This window comes from Gallinula chloropus, assembly GCF_964237585.1.
Source record: "Gallinula chloropus genome assembly, chromosome: 2".
NCBI classification, from domain to species: domain Eukaryota; kingdom Metazoa; phylum Chordata; class Aves; order Gruiformes; family Rallidae; genus Gallinula; species Gallinula chloropus.
This window is the reverse complement of record NC_140086.1, coordinates 40,668,952-40,689,425: the sequence shown is the minus strand read 5'-3', so window position 1 is coordinate 40,689,425 and position 20,474 is coordinate 40,668,952. Positions and strand designations below refer to the sequence as shown.

General features: G+C 42.0%; 1 protein-coding gene and 1 long non-coding RNA gene across 2 annotated transcripts in view; one reads left to right on the top strand and one right to left on the bottom strand.

Moving 5' to 3' along the window:
- Positions 1-12,981, bottom strand: part of TOX (thymocyte selection associated high mobility group box) — a gene marked incomplete at both ends in the record, with an annotated part of 217,658 nt that extends 204,677 nt beyond the window's left edge. The window contains one exon of the mRNA XM_084280566.1: positions 12,880-12,981. Within this exon, the coding sequence (XP_084136692.1) occupies positions 12,880-12,981 (102 nt within the window). The remainder of the gene's footprint in view (positions 1-12,879) is intronic.
- A 176-nt stretch (positions 12,982-13,157) lies between these two features.
- The window catches only part of LOC311188564, a 96,066-nt gene continuing 88,749 nt past the window's right edge, over positions 13,158-20,474 (top strand). The window contains exon 1 of the long non-coding RNA XR_014617119.1: positions 13,158-13,315. This is a non-coding gene — a long non-coding RNA (uncharacterized lncRNA). The remainder of the gene's footprint in view (positions 13,316-20,474) is intronic.

The following is a 20,474-nucleotide window of genomic DNA, read 5'->3' as shown; positions in this document are numbered from 1 at the left end:
ATCTTGTAATTAACTTGTACCTGGAAAGTCTGTGGTCTTCTCCAACCAAAAATTTCTAATTTCAGAAATTTACCTATTTCATTCTGCAGTAAATATTAACAGTTACATTTGGAATTTCTGAAAAGTTAATAAAGCCAAAGACAAATTAGGGAATTCTGCTTTAGTATTTCCACTGTAATGTTCTGTTTAAGAAAGTTGGAATCAGGGCACTCTTAAAAGGGCAATGGATTCAGCTGAGTATTTTCCCATTTCTGAGCTTTCATTTTCATATACGTGGACTCCCTTGAAACTCCAAATAAAAATTTAACACAAACCCTAAGGATTTGTATACTAAAGCCTCTGGTTTTAATACAACTAAAATAATTTATACAAATTTACAGAGTTTAATATAAATGTAGATTTAATAGATGCTACTTTAATTTTTTCTATAAGCATAATATGTATATATGATAATAAAGATACATACAATCGTGTTTCTCTTCTTTAACAATTGTAGGTTTAACTATAGTACATATTACTGTAATTTTGGTCACAATACCTGTATTTGGAGTTCAAGTGGTGTTTTTAACCTTATGAAAACTCAACCAGCTCCATTATTTGCAGCACATCTTTCAAATTCAGCAGAAGCAAAGACTGAGATAGAAAAGTGCCTTTTGTTCAGAGGTAAACAGCTGAAATTACTAAGTCCTTAACTTCTGCTTGAGCTCCTCAGCCCAGTATGTGGGCATCAGGACAAAATAATAACACAAGTGTTTTGACGTTGGATCCCAAACCTTCAGAACATAAACATGTCTCCTGACAGCCTGTATCAAAGTATCTGCAGAAGAAGACTGGTAAGAGACAGACCATGATTTTCCTCGCCACACCAAGACTCAGTCCTCCCCTTACATACCATGACAAAACAAACTAAATATTTTCTTTCCTCAACAATGAAAAAAAATTAAATATTCTTAATTTCTTATAGATTTTGACTTCCAAAGTGTACATTTTTTTCCTGGCTTTGAGAGTCTTGTGGCCCTGGTACTTATGATGGAAAGTTCTCAAAATCAGGAATATTTTTAGAAATTCTCTCTCTCAAAACAAAAGTTTTATCAGAAGTGAAAGTTCAAAAGGTCTCAAACACACAGAGCTGTGAGCCCAGACAAACCTAAACACAAGCACTTTTAGGTGTCCAGAAAGCTATGGGTCCTTATTGATGTACTTGCTCAAGGACTCAAACACACACTGTACAGAAGCAATCGCATGTTTAGATTTCTGTCTGCCATTTCCCATTTCCCTCTATTTTCTACTCACAAATCCTGAAAATCACTGGAAGTCAGTTCCTAATAGATCCAACTATCCACTGATGTCATTTAGTAACTCAGAAGGACTTTGCTTCATCAGAAAGAAAGCAAAGTCTTCTTGGTTTTCTTCTTAAGGTATTTATAGTTTTTAAGCACTGCTAAGGGTTTACTGGTGTTCAAGATGTAGTTAGGCAAGATACACGTTAGTCCAACACAGAAGTTAATAGGCTCTGTACACGTGCCAATGTTAAACCACACGCTGTCAGACAAGATGATGCGCTTTGCTGTTGTGGTCTTAAAATTCAACAAGTCCTTTTGACTTAATATATGACATCAACCTTTCCACTCGCTTTACCTTTTTTTTGTTTTTTCGGACTGATTTTGTTCAAAGTACTCTCAGAAAAAAAAAAAAAGTAAAAAAAAAGTTGAAAGATAAACACATTTCTGCTAGCAAATACCAGAAGAAAAATACATTCTAGCAGTCTTTGGCCAACTAAGACTTGAAATGAGTTTACAAAATCAAAACGCCTCTTGATCATGTTAAAACATTTGAAAACTTATTGTACACATTTTTCTTCCAAAATTAACAGAAATCTTTTGCTTTTAAGTCCATTCTTTACTTGCATTCCCTTTTAGTCTCTCTTTGGAAAATATTATCAATTGCTTATTGAAAAAAAAAGAAGTGTTTTGGCATGGCTGACCTGTAGATATGGAGCTAACCAGAGCTAGTGAATCCACTCACTCTGATATGCACACATGATATGCAATTAAAATCCCCATTCACATTCCTACAGGGTTGTCAATCAAGAGAAAAGCCTTTTTGACAACATCCAGTGAAGCGTACCAACTAACTGCTGAACAGGAACTTAAACAGTAACAGCTTTTGTTACTTGCAAGAGCGGATTTTACCAAGATTGGGCTCAGTTTCTAAAGAAATCATTATGTTAAAATTTGGGGGGCTTTTCATTAAAAATTAAAATGTGTCACAAAGCTATTGTGTGTGAAGCTATCATATTGTGTAATACATGAGGGTTATCAGATATACGTGAAAAAAACCCCTTCTAATCTAACCTTTCTTGGCTGTAGGAAATAATTTAACCTTTCATAGTTAGAACAGTGAACAATGATTACAAGCCAGTTTTTACCTAGAACACTTTTCTAATTACCTGTTGTCTATTTGGTAGGCACCAAATATCTTTGATAGCATTATAAACTGCCCAGATACAAAACTAACACTATAAAAGGCCTGCTACTGCCAAAAACGATGCCGTGGACAATTTATTATTGACACACTGGGAACTGATATGGCTCGATTGAAAGTATTTGCAGCTCTTGGAAAAATAACCTAACTTTGAATTTATGACAATAGAGGAGACGTCTTTGATAATCACTGAAGATGCTAACATTTACTTTCTAATACCCAGCTAGACAATGTACGACTCCTAAGAGCATTAGGGTACTTTAAAATCAAATCCGTAAAGGTAAAACCAGTGAAAATAAATAGGTCGTTATTAATCTGCTGTTGTGTTTTGAGCACTAACCTTGAACTACAGTTTTCAAACATGCTAATATTATTAGATACTGAAATATTTGCCCTCTTGCTTATCACGCTCCGTAACTGAAGAGAGAGCAGATGCATCCTGACTATTAACAGTCATGACAAATTGCCTTACTAATGAATGTTACACACTGAAAGTGCCATAACTGATTAAACTACAATTTCCCACTACCAGATAGAGGGAGACTTGGGAACTCCAGCAGTGGACAACTCTGATGTTCTGCCAACAGGCCTTCAGGGCACAGTGTGGTATTTAGAAAAACACACTGTAAATTCCATATGAATATATTCTAAAAGACTATGTGTATACAACAGGTTTTAAAGAACATTAGATGAAACAGCTTAGGTTCGCAGCCGATGAGCCATGTAAAATGGATCTGTTTTAACAATTTTAGTATCATTACAAGGCTGCGCTGGAGAATATTTCTTTTGGGTTCCTCTACCCCTCTCCCCACCTCCCCAAACATTGCTTGTGCTTTGCTTTCACATAAAATCTTTCTTTTGTCAGTCTCTTTGTCGGTGCAAAATTGGCAGCAGTTCAAATTCAAAGTACTCCTATTCATTTACTGACCATTAAACCAATGTCATTCTAGTTCACATCAGCCAGAGAGCTAAGCTCTAAAAAACATAAAAGGCTTGCTTCACCACTGACGAATAATGTGTACATTTTTACAGAGCTTAAACCTTAATGCTTTGCCTGAAACTAACAATACAGTATATCTTATCATTCCTTTTTCACAAGCAGGCAGCTGCTGAAACGCTTGCCACTTCAAAATATCAATTGCTTGCCAGAGTTGTCCTCAACACACCCTGTCAAACTCATGTATATTGTGCAACGAAAATGGTGCAGGACTGAAAGCTAGAAATTGTGTCAAATTCTGCTGTAAGGGTATGATGTGCAAAGAACAACGTATGACAACCGTAGAGACTACAAACAATAGCAATGGAGCCAGACACTACATATATCACAATTGTGCCTGTACATATTTTATTGTATGCATTATATATTTAAAGCATGACAAATGTGTCATTGAAGCTATGTGCTACACCAAATAGAAACCCGTCAGCTAGTTAAGCTTTTTCATTTCTCTTGATGGAACTGTAGTGGTATTTTTCTGCCCTCTGAACATTTGTTTGTAAATCACACAGCACATAAAAAAAAAACAACCCAAAAAAACCCCCATCAGGTTTTCAAAATGAGTAACAGAAAACAAAAGGCAATACTACAAGATGAGAAAATGAGATTTTGTTCAATTAACACTTTTGCTTTCCTCTGAGGACACATAGCCAGGCTACCTTAAAGAATATCTGAGGCTATGCAAGACAAATACAATATCACTGTGCCCATAAATTACAGTATACCTAATTTTAATGCAGATAAGTGCTGGCCTATTGATTTGCATGTTTCCCTGGCAAAATGGAAATCCCATGTGAGTATGTTCTTTGTCTGTAGAAAATGCATTTTAAAAAACCTTTATGAATACAGCAGCCTGTGCTAAAAAGGAAAACGTAAGTCACTAGTATAAAATTACATATGGAACCTAGAGGAAGCGCTGCTCATATACACATGCACGCGTACATACGCATCTCTCTGTGCATGCACGCGCGTGCGTCTGAACGTGTGTTACACAACCACACAGCTTTTTAGCACACAGTTACAATTTCCATAAAGTGGCTTAACTATGGCGGGGGGGGGGGGGGGAGAAGGAAATTGTCAAACCAAATACCAAAGTAAGTTAATCATATCACAGAATGCTAGTCGCAAATTAAAGGAACAACACATAGTTGCTGTAAAGAAGAAATGTTTAGGAGGAAAGATGAGTGCAACAGCCCACAACAGCATGTAGGTTGCAAAACCTGAGCACATGGGATTCCATGAGGGTCATTAACTGATATAATCCTAACCAAAATGAATATATAGGCCATTAAGGTGTTAATAAATATTTTGGAAAGAGAATAGGTGTTTTAGGTGCTCAGGGTTGCTGACCTTTGCTGTGTTTATTAGTGGGACAATGATGCATTATTAACACACAGCAGCTGTACCTGAACTGCTGCCATGAACATAATAGCCTTTTATAGCCATCAGGGGAGTGAGATAGGAGGCCTTTATTAACCACTAGACATGATTAGCACATTATGTGAACTTTAGTAGGCAAATTATCTCTTATTGAAATATAATGTTGGTTATAACTAATTGTAAACATGATTTTAAAAACTTCTCGATGCAAAACTAAGAGTTTTAGTAGCATTTAGAAAACTATTGGCTAGGACACTAAAAAAAATAAAAAAAATTATTCTTTTCCTTTGTTCGACCTGCAAAAATAACGATACCTCACAAATACTTATTGCACTACGATAAAACCACTGAAGTGAATGACTTCCACACCAGGAATAATATTCTTCAGAACTGTAAAAAAAAACAACATTGAAAGACATTTCCAACACAATTAAGAAAACTGCTAATGAAGAAAAAAACCCTTGCCTTATATTTTTTTATAAATATTACAAGCAGTGCTTAAAAAAGTTAGTTTGCCAATACATTTTTGAGACTTAACTTGAAAAAAACCCCACAATTTACTTCAAAAAGCTTAATTTTGGGTAAGATTATCCCATTAGCCTTCGCAACTTAACACAGCACTAAGAGTCCATTATGAGCAGTCTTTTATGCCCTAGCAGAAAGTCATTAGCATAAAATAAATCATTAGCTTTGATATTAAGCCTCTACTATCTGCAGGTTTCTATGACTAATGTTCACAACTGTGGCTGCCAAATGATAAATTATACTTTTTTTGAAAGGTCATCATCCCTTTTCACCACTAGTTTTCCTCTTGCTATTTATTATTATTTCAGGCTGATGCAAACACAATGATCACATAAGAAACAAATGCTTTCTCTTACTTGTGAACAGAAACCTACGCACTTTTGGCAACTGCAACCAGGATATAACTTTGAAGTCAAGCTACTTATAATACAGGATAGAAATGCTGGATACTCAGAGAAAATTTACTTTCATCATAGGGAGAAATACACAATCAAGCAGAAATATACATGTGTATATACATACAGAGAAACACTGATACAATGGGAATTTATACGTATACATAATCTTCTCACTCTTCTGGCAGGAACTGACTGGATAAATCTTTTGCATCAAAAGCAGACTTCATACTTCCCTTACTGACCCATTTCCCTAAGTACAAGTTATCATTGCCTGATTTCAGAGTTCTGATTTCTTCTTGCATATAGAATAAGTAACAGGAGTTTCCTTAATGTAACAAAAAATACATACCAGCTACAGTAATTTCCATTTAACCTTTAAGACCATATAATCATCAGCAACAATAGCAGGAGACAAAAGTACTACCACAGCAACTCAATTTCCATGCTTAGCCAGCAGTACCTTTGAAAAAAGCCACTCATGCCACTTTTGATTGGTAGAGAGAGGTTTAACAGTCAAGAATGTGAATGCTAAAACATTCTGACATTTTCACTAACCCGGATTTGTCAGATGCTCATGTAATTCAAGTATGTTTTGCAACTTAGAAAGCAGCATGTTTCTTGGGAGGAAACCATAGTACAGGGGTCTATACCAAATCAAATAGCAGTCCAGTGAGAAATACTAAATGAACAGTTCAGAAACAGTGTTAGCATATGTGCAATTGAAAGATAAGATATAAATATTAGTAGAGCCATATGAAATTCAAGGGCTAAAAATAAACTACTTACTGCAAACATAAGAAGCCAAAGAAAACCACAGACATTACAAATGTCAGTTGCACCCCAGATCTCCGCTGAAAAACGACTTTAACTTTGACGATCTAAGTCAAGAACTAAACGTCTTATTTGCTGCCCTGACTTACTAACCTAAATCTGATCACAACCAATGAATGTAAAATGCAGATATTCCAGGGAATGAGAGAGGAGATTTTTCTTCTGTGTACTTGTTGCTGTGGAAGGGCGATGCTTGTTGCTGCCGCTAATGCTACGTAATCTGTGCCTAACCATAGAATAACGCAGTGTTGCCATTTTCCAACTGAATGCTGTACGGAAAAATGTTATAACCAAGAAAATCTCATTCAGGTTGATCTGAATCTCTGAAAGTATTTCGGAAGTGCTGTTATAATTAACAGTCATTTGGCACTTCCGCTATAAACCATGTTTTGGAGCAGTTTGTAACTTGTCTTTTTTAATGAGAAATCACTCCTTGGACAGAAAATCCATTCTCAGTTGCGTAACTAAACCAGTAGAATAGAACAGGCTATTTCTGTTGGAAGGGACCTACAGCGATCATCGAGACAAACTGCAGCAACAAAAGATTCAAATTAGATTAGTTTATATTTAAAACAAGTATTTATTGTAGGCAGCCCATGCTAGACATCCACAGAGCATTTGTCCACTTCAAAAAGATAAACAAAGCTGCCACTAATCGCCACTGCTGTCAGCTCCAGAAGTCAAGGTCTGCATTGACTACACTCTCACCACAAGAAGTGGTGCTTTCAGGTCGCTTTTGAGCCGTGCTGAGAGAGGAAGCGGAGGAAGCTTTTTACTTCCACCTTCTAAGCTTTGTCATATCTGCCATCAGCACAGGATTTAAATATCCAAGAATTTTCATCTAAATCCTACCATGATTAGGACGTTTCTCTGCTTAATGCAAAATAGTGCTTTAAACATGGCTCATCTTCCATGGCTGTACTTCTGTACAGTCTTAGCAAGATTAGAAAGTCCCACTGAAATGGGAACCTGAGGACAGGAAAGTGCTCAGTGTGATGACCCCTGACAGGCACTGAATTCAACAGGAGTTGGGACTGCCCAGCCCTCTATGGTATCAGCTCCTTAAATCCTTAAATGCAGCTCCAGCTGCTATTTGGTTTAACGTAAACACCAAAGGTACTGCATGCACTGCTGTGTTCAGCTAACTCAGCATTCTTAGTAGTTCACAGTTTTGACTTTTTTCAGAAGACTTCGTGGTTGAGGGCATGCCCTAGAGATGAAGCATATCACTCTGGTAAGAGAATAAAACATAATTTCTCTCAAGGTACTGATGTTTGGCAGAAAAAAAAAAAAGAAAGAAAAAAAATTAAAGTGAATGCCTTTGTTTATAGAACATCTTTGAGAAAGCTTTCTCAAAAGCACATACATAAATAATTTTCCATATTCCACTAAAATTAGGACCACTTCTTTTCTGAAGCACTGGAATTTAAGAAGACACACTTGAGGCTCACCTGTAACTCTGAGATGACATTCTAAACTAATAACCCAGGAAAAAAGGTCCTTTTCCCTTCCTCCTCTGTGGTATTTTTTTGAAACTAACTAAACCACTTAACAGTCAACTGTCCACACTAATGTAAACATTTAATCTTTTTAAGAGGCACCAACAAATTTCAATTATGATTCTAATGCAGTAGGGGACAAGGTAGTTGCCTAAGAGGGGAAAAAAAAGAAAAATGCCCAGAAAAAACCAAACAGCAATCTATCAGAGGAGCAAAATCTAAAATTCTGCCTAACCACTAACACAGCATTCCAGCTTTAGAGATGTCCTTCACAGCACTGGCCTTCCATAATTCCGAGTTTCAGACAGAGAGTGGACAGAAGCATGCCACTGGATAAAATAAACACTTTGTAAACAGCCATGGAACATTTTACTTAGAGTAGGCTCTATGGTGGGGTTAAGCTTACAAAGTAAATTGTTCTAAACACTGTACATAAGTATATGCACTTTTGCTCCATGGAATTCTGATTACAAGCGGGATTGTTACCTGCTTACAAAGCACTGTATTATATCTCCTTATCCACTTCTACCCAATGTCACGCTGCTGTTTTCATTTTGAAGGGTTTTGCTTCTCTCTCTCTCTCCCCCCCCCCCCCCCCCCTTCGGTATTCTTCTTTTTAAAAACAACTACAGTCTATCATTCTACCTCTGCTGTCTGGCTGTATTTTTCCACTGCACTGACAACTACCAGCAAATACAAGAAAGATGAGTTGTAGGCTCCTGTATTTTTGAACCAGGTAGCAAATCACTGAAGAATCTAGTGCATAATTCTGCAAGGCTAACCACTGGGAGCCGTAAAGACCATTATTTTCTCCCTACCATTGGCAGGGGTCAGCATCCCTGTCATTAGCTGTGTCAAACTGTAATTGTATAACTGCACTTTCTGTGAGAAGATATCTGAAAACACTGTAAAGTTGCAAGTATGAAAATATACCAGTCCTTCTTGCAGTACAGATCAAAGTGGTCTTTGGAGGTGATATTTCAATGCGGAAAGGCACAAGGATGTTATTTATTGCTCTCTACATAAACATTTAAACTTATAATCCAACTTCTTCAAGCAGCTTGAATTCCCTGACCGTATTCTTCTATCAAATTAAGATGCACGGATTATCAAAGTTATTTCTTTGTAGCATTCAACTCAATTAAGGAACGGGACACTTCTCAAAATAAACTTCAACAGAACAGACCACTCGCATTAGCCTGTATATGTCTGAAATGTAATTATGCGTCAAGTTTCAAGAGGCAAACAGTACAACCCCAACTCTGAATCTGTCCAGCGTAAGAGCTCCACTATGTTATTTCAGGGGCTGACCTATATACCGCAGCATACCGTCCGTTCTGTCTGTTTGTATAAGAGATACCTCACACAGTTGCCATAACCAACATTGTTTGCATTGTTCTTCCCCTTTTCTCTCCATGGGTAATGCGAGAGAAACAAGGGAAAGCCTACATAAGAATATTGGCAGAGTATAATGAGCTTTCACAGCAGATAGAGAAAAAATGGAATAAGATGCTTAGAATGCTATTTTAGGTTTATAAAATAAAGATCTAAGCGGTCTTCTGAAACAAAGCCTGCCAACTGACAATTGTAAGATAAGAGGCAACTGTTTGAATCTACAGCACTGTATTTTCTTTTGGCTACAAAAAACTGCACTGTCAATACCTCCCATGCACGCACCTGGGGACTTACTCATACACTAGGAACAATCACCTGGTCAAGAAAAAAATCCCAACAGTGCTAACAGAACAATTCGAAAACTTAAAAGCTTAAGTATTTGTGGAATACAATCAAAGTCTTCCATATTTGGCAAAAAAACCCCAACCCATAACCAAACCTCACCAAATCACAGGTATGAAAACAAGGGCCAATTCCACCAGTAAGTGCCAAAAGCAAGTTTTACCTAACTTTACAAGAAACAAGATCCAGTTCTGAACAGGTTTCGCAGGCAAAGACCTAATCAAGACCACCATCCCAACCCAGAACAGGGATCCACCACACACCAGCTATCATCTCTTTTCCTGGGAGAGATCAAGCGCAAACACCGGACCAAACTTCCGGAACACAAAATTCTGCAGGCCTCCCGCCCTTCCAACTCCCTAAACACACACAGCAGAAAAACGAGTGACAGAGCAATACTGGAACGTGACGACATGTTTAGAACAAGTCAGGTAAGTTTTCACAGCAGTGTTAATCATGCTGGGTGAAGGGAGAGAGCGAAGGGGGTGAAGAATGGAAAGTTGAGTAACTGTACGCTGTCAAGGGGCCTGGCAAACCTGCTCTGTCCGCTTAATGTAATCAATGGTCGGTGGCACAGACATCTGAAAGAGCCATTTGTCCTATACTCAGTATCTTATACTGAAACATTCCTGGTGAGTCTTTTCCAAGCATAAAACATATGTCTTATGACTGTGCACTTTTAAGCACATTATCAGTTCAGGCAAAGTGAAATAGAAGAGTTGCAACTTGTCTACAGAATGAGTGTCTCATTTGCATTTAAAAAGAACAGTTTGCTCCCTCATACATGGCATGACTTAAAAGGAGCTTTAACCAGCTAGTAAAGAAATTCTGAAAACGGCTTTCTAAATTAATTTATTCGATTTGCAGTGCAACCCACCAAAAATGATTTAAGGAACTTAATTGGAAAATGATTTAATATATTAAAGTAATTCCTGATTTTCCAAAGCATTTAACTTCTAAATTAAATCTGGCCCACTATTTCAAGAATGATGAGTGAAATGTGTATTCAAGTCATTACCTTCTTTTTGAAGCTTTAAATCACTGATAGGTTTAATAACGTTTGTCCAGTTTCATTGCCAAATGGGTCTTCAGACACTTTGGTGCTTATGTCATTAATATCAGCCCCAGCCTCTCACCTGGTGACACTTTATGGTTACAATTTACAAAAACAGACAGTAGAGAAAATAACAGCAAACCACGACGGATCAAAGGGAGCAGTAGCCTCACGATTACTCGGAGCACTCACAAAGAATTTAACGCACACACAAACAGGCTCCTACAACATCTGGACTCTCCCTGCCGAACAAAGTTCACTCCTGGTACCAACTTCCGATCTCTAGGGCAGCTCTGCCAGATGCTGCCAAAATACAGTTACTCCAAGCACCGCTAACAGTCATACCTCTGGGATCTCTCTCGAGATATCCTCGGGCATCCACCACAAAGGGCCAGATTTATCCCTGAATTCTATAACTCCATTGAGCACATGTGAAATGCAGCCAGGATGAATTTGGTCCTTTCTGTTGTGATTGGTAGATGAGACCATGTGGGAAAAAAAAAAATCTTTCCTGAAAACTGAGAGGGCTTCACCCGGGCGCTGCAGCCTCCGCGCCCGAGCGCGGACAGGCACAGGCTATTTTGCTGTTTATCTCTGAATCGAGGCAGCTGCCCGCAATGAAAGAGACGGCTCTCAGCATCTCTCTGACACGTGAGACAGTCATGACAATAGCCGAGCGCGGAACCAGGCTGTCCGCGCCGGGCCGGGGCGGGTCGCGTCGCCCCACGCGGGTGCCCCTCCGCGGCAGCGCCCCGCCACCGCGCCCTGCCACCCTCCGCGCCGGCGGCCGGCCCGGCCCTGCCCGCGCACGGCGGAGTTTACGCCGAGGAAAACATCTGCTGCAGCCTGCCACAGACTTCCGCGGCGGGGTCCTAAACAAACGCCTCAGCGCCCAGGTTTAAACACATCTTTGGGGAAGCGCTCGCTTAGCAAGGCAGGCAGGCGGGCGGGCGAGGGGGGGGGGTGGGGGGGGGCGGGCGGGGGTCGCTCACGGAGTGCTCCGGATAGCTCGCACTTCCTGATTATTTCCTATGGCCGGCGTTTTATTCATGTGCAAAGCCCATTCCGTAACTGCGGAGAAAGTGCCGCTCCTGCATAAAGCACCAGCTGGCTCAGGCCACAGAGGCAGTTAACAATGCAGGAACCTCCGTCTCCTTCCTCGGCAGCAAAAGTAATGCAAAGTGCTCTGGGATCGCAGCACCAAACTCTCGTAAGCAAACACAGAATTTGGGCTAGCGCGAACCTCCCCTGCAGTTCCTCCTTCCCCAGGGGTGGGGGACCTAAAACTTAGCTCTCCTCAGGCACTGACCCCTATTTGCAGCGGTTTAATCAAGTTACAGAGAAACTGGTAGGGCAGTTGTACAGCCGGGACAAAGTCAAGCCCACGTTCTGAGCCGGCTTGTCAGCCTTACTCGCCCTTACTGTGCATCGGCAGAAACACATGTGTATATAAACACACATGTCACATACACACTCACACAAACGTGGTCTCGGCACCGCCAAGTACCGCTTTGACACGAACTGCCGAGGTACTGGCGGGGCAGAGAGTTTGTGGCGGGCGCAATCTTCCTCATCAGTAGGAGCCCTGGAAATTCAAGTCCTTCGCAACCAACATCCCCCCTACACGCTGTTTCACCGAAAGGGAAGATGCTATGGAAAATGCCTCCCACCCCCCACTCCACCCCCCCCCCCCCCCACACACACACCGCTTCAGCCGCCTGCCCCCAAACTACTCCGGGGTTTTAATTTGGGGTGCCTGCAGGGGAGCCGGTGTGTGTCCCGGTGGCACCTCTCTGCGGCGAGCGGCACTGCGCTCCCCAAACCCCAAATCCCGGCAAGTGCCGCTGCCCTCTGCCTCGCCGGTGAACTTGGTGCCCGGCTCGCCAAAGCGCAGCGCCAGCCCATGCAACGCGCCGCGACAACAGCACAATCGACAGCACAGATAAAACAACTCGGACGACACAAAACACGAGTCACCTTGTTGCAATAGTAGGGGTCCAGGCAGGGGGAAGGTCCCAAACAAGGCGTATCAGGAGCGGCTGCAGGCTGAGGAGGTGGTGAATAAAATCTTACGTCCATTTCACTAAAACATCAAGCAAACTCCTTTCCTTTTCTTTTTGTCGTTAATGTTGGTGCAAAAAAGGGTGTGTGTGAGTGAGTGTGTGTGTGTGTGTGTGTGTGTGTGTGTGTGTGAGGGGGGGGGGAACACAACAAGACAGAGAAGAATAAAAAAGAGGTGCCTGACTTCAGTAGTCAAAGAAACACCTTCCCTGCCTCACATCCGTTTGTGGTTTGTAAAGAGAGAGAGAGGAGAGAGGAGAAAAAAAAAAAAAAAAATCTCTTCCAAAAAAGCACCGGTCTGCAGCTGTCTACGAGAGAATCAACAAACCCTCCTTCTTCTACGGCAGGGCAGGTAACTTCGAGTACTTATTGTTTCCCCCACGCATCGGCACCGGGGCGCTAGCTCCGTGTGTGCCTCTCTTTATGGGAGTCTCGGAGTTGGTTCGCTTCTCCCTCCCTCCCTCTCGCTCGCTCGCTCCCTCTGTCCCCGTTCTTTTATTATTATTATTACTATTATTATATTATTGTTATTATTTATTTGGTTGGATTTAGTGGCGGTGTATTTTGGTTTCCCTCCACCGTGAGGAGCGGGGCGGAGGGGCGGGAGGCGGCGACGGCAGCCGGGGCCCCCGCGCACCCCCGGGGGGAGCGGCGAGGCAGTCCGCCCGCGCTGGAATGGCCGCCCCGCGCCGCCGGGTCTCTCTCCACGGCTCGGCTCGGCACGGCACTGCACGGCTCGGCTCGGCTCGGCTCGGCACGGCGGGCGGCGGCGAGGGACGCGGCGCGCTCCGCCGGCGGAGTCGCTGCTCCGAATGTGCTTCACACAAAGGGGCCGGCGAGGGAAGAGCCATTTGCGGCCGCCGGGGACGGGGCTGGGAGTCGCGGAGAGGGGGCGCTGCCGCGCCCGCCATCCCGCCGCCGTCCCCGCCCTCTCCCACCCGCCTTCCCCGCCCGGCCCCCCGGTGCCGCCCGGCCCCCCGCCGGTTACTATGGCATCCCCTCCGTGGCCTGCCGCCGCGGCTGCTGCGGCCCTGGCCCCCTCTTGGGCTCGGCCCGGCCCAGCACAGCCTGGCCCGGGGGCCGAGGGAAGGCGGGAGGTCAGGGTGACAGCAGCGGCAGGGGGGCGAGGGGTTCGGCCTGTGCTGAGGACTCCGGGTCGACCCCAGGCTGCCAGTGCGGCCGCGGGCAGGTCCCTTGAGTTGGCTCTGTGAGAGCCTCCGGCCCATCTCCGTAACCATTTTGCAGAGGTCGGGTCAGGCACCCCGGCTGCCCTGGAAGACCCGCGCGGTTAACCAGGGTCGTGCTGCAGGCAGGGCCCGGCGGGTTAGGCGAGAGCCCTTGGTCTTCTGTCCCAGCAGAGTGGAAGCCATCGCCCGGAGTTTGTGACGGCAGAAATAAACCGTGATCCATGTGCGCGCCTCAGAAACCAGGAAGCAAGTAAAAAGAACCACCCATGAAATTCCTCATCAGCTGGGGTCTGCCTCATTAGCTCGTAGTGCTTGGGCAGTACCAACGTCAGGCACAGCCTTCCTCACAGCGGGATGGAGGAGGGAAAGAAACTTGAGGAGATGGGCAAACTGAGAGGGGAGGAAGGAAGGGGAAGAGAATGGGGTAGGGAAAAACGAAGAGGAGCACAATTAGCTGCAAACAAGGGTACTGACAAAGGAAAGTTGGGAATCTGGTGGGATGCCAGAGAGGGATACACGGGCAAAACAAGGTTTAACGGGCAAAAACAATGGAAGAAAGGGTGACTTCAAGACACTGTGAGCAATCCCACTGGGCTTCCTGCTGAGTCTCTGGTAGTTTTAATCAGGACAGAAAGGATGGAAGAGAAAGGATGCAGGAAGGACACTACACTGAGCTTAGATAATGCCCAATGGAGGAATTGTGTTAGGAAAAGAAAGGAATGCCTTTCCCTCTTCAAATAAAAACAAATTAGCGAGTGCCACACAAATAAGCAGAGATGATGACAGTTAACAGGAATGGTTACATTTATCAAATACTTGTAAACATTTCTGCCACAAAACAGCTGGAATCTGAAGAACTTTTAAGAACATTTGTAATGCATATTGTCACACAAAACTGTCTTCTCACTGAATAAAAATGTTCAGAGTAAAGATTTCAAGGGGACCCAGTATTAAGGGGGAGCAAATCACAAATTTCAGGTGAACAAATTGCTGTTTGTGTGAGGATCTGTAATCTGTACCTCAGATATTTTGATACTGTAAAGAGCCCTTCAGGGTAGTGTTAAGTCATGACTTTCCTCCATGTCTAACAACCTGATTTCAGTAAAGCTTAATTATCTGGAAAAAAATACATAAGTAATCTAAACAAAACTCTAGAGAAAACAGGTTTGAAGCAATATTTCTTTTTCAAGATTATTTAATAAAAAATATATCTGAAGATTCTTGGTTGTCATTTCAACACAATTTAAGTCTGATGGCAATAAATGTTTTCCTTAAGTATGCAATTACAAAAGGATCTCAGTTGCTTTATTTTTTAATAATGTTTGAAATCCTTATGGCCTTGGAGAAAAGCTTGAAAATATGACCCAGAAAAAAGCTCCAGAAAGCAAAGGAAGAGACATTAACATATTTAAAAAAAAAAAAAAAAACCAAACCTCATGATTTTTTGGCGCCTGACTCATTATTTTGCATGTTTGGGATTAGACATTCTGAAAGTTAAAAAAAATCCTAAAAAAGACTTTCCTTTGCAAGAAATGTGCTTGACGCTCGACAGATATATCGCTGCTGCAAATGGCTGATATGTGGACCATAATTTGACAAAGTGAATGGGAGACAGATTGCAAGCTCTGTATTGAAGAGCTGCTGTTGAAAAACTTGTTATTCTTGGACCATGGATTAGTTTTCAGCCCGTTGTGGAGAAAGATGCTAGAGATGCACTGATTCTAGGGGAGCTGATCTAGGCAGCCGGTGTACGCTGGGGCACACAGGTACATGCAGGTGCAGCGGTGCTAATGCAGAGCTGGAGATGTCGACACTGGAATGACTAGAACATCCAACAGTAAAAAAGAAAAATAAAAATAGAGATTTGGCTGTTTATTTATATGAAATATTACTGAGTGTTGCCTTAAGAAAGGTTTCAGGTTCCTAGGAGTCTGTAGGAGTTTACAACTATACCATTTGCTTTGCACAGCACTTCAAGTTATTTTCAGTACTTAATGATGCAGGCCCTGAGAGGTTATAAAATTTTTGCTGCTACTTACAGAGATGATTTAATCATCGAGATGGTAAAAACACCTGAGATTTGCAGCAGTTATCTCTACAGTTTATAAAAATTAAAAAGCTATGTATATTAATCCGTTAAATGTTCTTTTGTTTTGTAGGGGACATTTTCTCTGGGGTTTTCAGGATAATGCATGTGTGGAGACTAGAGCTGAAAACGTTAATACTGTTGTAGGTTTCGCCTCTATTGACTGAGAAAGCCAGGCCCTTTCCAGGGTAATGCAATGCTACATCATACTTGGCCGCTCTAGCTTATGTAAGTGCATTTTCTAGAAAACAGTTGCAGCAGATTAAAAAGCATGAATCAGTTTTTAGAAGCTTAAAGGGAAGGAACATTTGTTCAGAAGGGCACTGGGTTTTTAAAGCCTTTCAATGTTCAAGTGAATGTCTCCAAAACAGTCTCGAAAGAGGTTCCCATACCAGCATGAGTGTCTTTGCTTTCTTGATATAAATAGGAAAAAATGCCTTGAGAAACATGTTCTGTATGTGCTGATACTAAAAAATTCATTATTATTCTTTTAAATGCTGTCTGCTGGAGTGAGACTATGCAGTATGAATATTCTCCATCCATTCTCCATGCAGTTGAGAGCTCATATGGCGTTCCCTGCCAAACAGTGTTGTGGAAGTAAGACGTTTACATAGCAGACATACAATAAATGGATCAGCAACTCCTTTGAGCTGAAAATAGCTGGAAGCAGAGACACAGGAGTAGCGGAGTGGTGAGGTTGACATGCTGTAGGGAAGGGATATCATCCAGAGGGACCTTGCCAGGCTGGAAAGATGGGCCCATGTGAACTACATGAAGTTCAGCAAGGCCAATGCAAAGTCCTGCTCGTGGGTCGGGACCAAACGCAGTTACAGGCTGGGTGGAGAATAGATTGAGAGCAGCTCTGAGGAGAAGGACTTGGGGGTGCTGATCAATGACAAGCTCAGCATGAGCCGGCAGTGTGTGCTAGCAGCTCAGAAGGCCAACTGTGTCCTGGGCTGCATCAAGAGCAGCGTGGCCTACAGGTCGAGGGAGGTGATTCTGTCCCTCTACTTTGCTCTGGTGAGACCCCACCTGGAGTACTGCATCCAGTTCTGGGGTCCCCAGTACAGGAAAGACAGAGCTGTCAGAGAAAGTCCAGAGGAGGGCCACAAAGATGATCATGGTGCAGGAGCACTTCTTCTATGAGGATAGGTTGAGAAAGTTGGGCTTGTTCAGCCTGGAGAAGAGAAGGCTCCAGGGAGACGTAATTGCAGCAAACTCATACTTCAAGGGGTCCTGCAGGAAAGTGTGAGAAGACTGTTCACCAGGGTGTGTAGTGCTAGGACAATGGGTAATGGCTTCAAGCTGAAAGAGGGTGGGTTTAGATTAGACATTGGGAAGAAATTCTTTACTAAGAGGGTGGTGAGGCACTGAAACAGGTTGCCCAGAGAAGTTGTGGATGACTCTCCCTGGCAGTGTTCATGGCCAGGTTGGATGAGGCTTTGGGCAACTTGGTCTAGTGGAGGGTGCCCCTGCCCCTGGCAGGGGGCATTGGAACTAGATGATGTTTGAGTCCCTTCCAACCCAAAGCATTCTAGGAAGAATCGTGCACATTTGCATTCGGCTCAGGCTGTCACACCCAGAGCCATCGTTGAAGGCAGAGTACTGTCAGGGCAGAGCTCGGTCTGAACCAGTCCAGCCATTCGCATGTTCCCATGGAGGCCCTGCAATGGTCAGACTGTCAGAATTAAAAGAAACAAGTGTGTCCAATATGACATGTTGTCTTCTTGTCTACTCTGATGTCTCACCCAGCTGCTGTGGTATAATAGGGGCCATTGGTAGGCATAAATCACGTTGTCAGCCAAAGAGAGGTGAAACCACTATAGTTTAAATAGTTTTAAAAAGATTCTAGCCCATCATCTTTTTGTTTTAATCTTACATGTCTATACCCAGTTTATTTGGGATCTCCAGACAAAGATGCATGATCATCTGTTATAAAGAAGATTTCTTGATTTTCCTAGGAAGAGGGAAATGTGAGACTGTGATAGTGGCTTATTATTTATTATACATAGACACTATGAGACCCTGTTCAGAAGGTTGACTCTTCTTTGGAGAAAAGTTTTCTTCTGTGTATTTAAGAGCACCTGGATTGGAAAATCATTTTGCTTCTTTCTTTGTGTGCAGTACTTTGGGAGCCTGGAGGGTCAGACAAGCTAAAGGGGGAGCCATGAGATTTTACTGAGAAAATCCCTCCTGCTGGAATTTTTCCTTTACTTACTGACTCACAGGACTATTTACCTTTCAGAACAAAGCTCAATGCTCATCAATTTCCAGAGAGTAGTTAATGAAATAATAATAGGATGAAGGGTCTATCCCTTTTGTGTAGATGTCCTGTTTCATGTCCTTAAACTGGGTATGATGCTTGGATCTGGGAAGATGCAAAAGATAATGATATTAAGATTACAGAATGTTTAAAACAAAGTAATTAATCTTGCCTTTTCATCAGAATGAATTCACATCCTTTAAGAAATTGATTCATTTTAAGTGTTGTTGACATTCTGGGTGTGCACTCATAAGTGAGCATAAATCAGTGTATTTAAACAGGAACATTTGCAATATGGTATCAGAGCATAATAGTGGTGATATATGTTTCAGAGTATTTAAACAGTTTGTAATGCTACCTAATAGTGTGTCAAATCAAGCGCTGTCAAACATGTAATGAAAGAGGCAGCACTTTTATTATTTTAGCCACTGCTTCTGTCTTGTTTAATTCATTGGTGGTGAAAATGACTGGCCTCAAATTATCACACTTGCATGGAAATAAATTGTTCTCGTCTCTGTAAGGAAGTAAAGATCACTCCTAAACAGTTAAGGAAAGCCCCTGGCTTCCCTTTGTCACAAAGCAAAGAGAAAACCTGAGTATTGCCATGACTTCTCATTCCAAACAAACGATAAACAGCCAGTTGAACGGGTAGAGAAGTAGACCAAGGGGGTGGACCTGAGCTGTGTTTTGCATCTTACAGAAGGTTCTTCCACACTCATCTGCCGTTGCCTTTGGTAGGAATGAAGCACACAGCATCTTACAGAATCAAGATCTTAAATAAGCTTGAGAGAAATATGAAAATGTAAAATTCACCTTGTGTTTTGCAGCTTTGATCCATTCCCATATGCTTCCAAGACACAGCCAGCTGGTTCAATTCAAGGTACTAAATTTAATGTGGCCTTTCAGTCATATGAAAGGTAGGCCAGTCTTGAAAGAAAACATTTCACCAGGCCTTAGAATCAAATTATTTCTCATGGTCAGAGAAACAAAAGGAAACATGAAGTTCCTTTTTCCCTCTTCCTGTATTTCCTATCTTTTATCAAGTGATTTTGTATAAGATACTCTGTCCACATGATGTGCAGGAAGTGTCAAAAATCCATCACAGTACAGTCTATGCTACTTCTCAATTGCAGGATATACCAAGGTGTTAAGGTTGCCAATTTTCCACTCTTCCACTTACCTTGTTAAATCAATCATGAAACATCTAGAATTATAAGGGATCAGGAATTTTGGGTTTCGTGCTATTTTTTCTAAAGTGTATTGGAGGACTGTACTGGGGTTTCAGAAACTTTTTTTTTAGGAAAAATAAATTGTTTCCAACAATTTATTTTGCAATTTGAGAAGCCTGTCTAAAGGCATTTTGGTTTTTCCTTCAAAAAGCAAGGATCCATAAAAGTTATATAAATGTCATCTGGAGACTGCATCATATACAGATGTCTTGAGAACAAATCTGTACAAATGTTTGATACCATTAAAAATAACCATCTATATTTGCAGATATTTTACAAATTTACATATTATCAGCTGAATGAGTCAGCTACATAGGCAGGAAAAAAAGAAAGGCAGAACAGAGGACTGGTCACAAGCAGAGACAGGTGACAACATGAGGACTAGTCTGTATCACCAGTATTTCCATAGCAGTGAAAAGGGAGTTTTCATCTGCCAAGGCAGATGCCAAGCGGATGATTAATCAGTTTTCAGTTCAGAGCAATGTCGTCATCATTCCCCTTTTTGATAAACTCCCAAATACAGCTGAATTGCCCCTGCCTGAGCTCTGCTGGCATGAGGAGATCTTTACAGACTTTCTTAAAACCTCTTTTTCCCTGCTCCGCTGTCTCATGTGGCTCAGATGTCTTTTGGTAGAGAACAGTTTTCATTGTCCTTTATGTTCACAAGGTCTCTGTGAAGTAATACCTTGGATCTTTCTTAAAGCTCCAAGCAAGGTGGGTCTTTCAACAGGAGACTCCCACCCCAT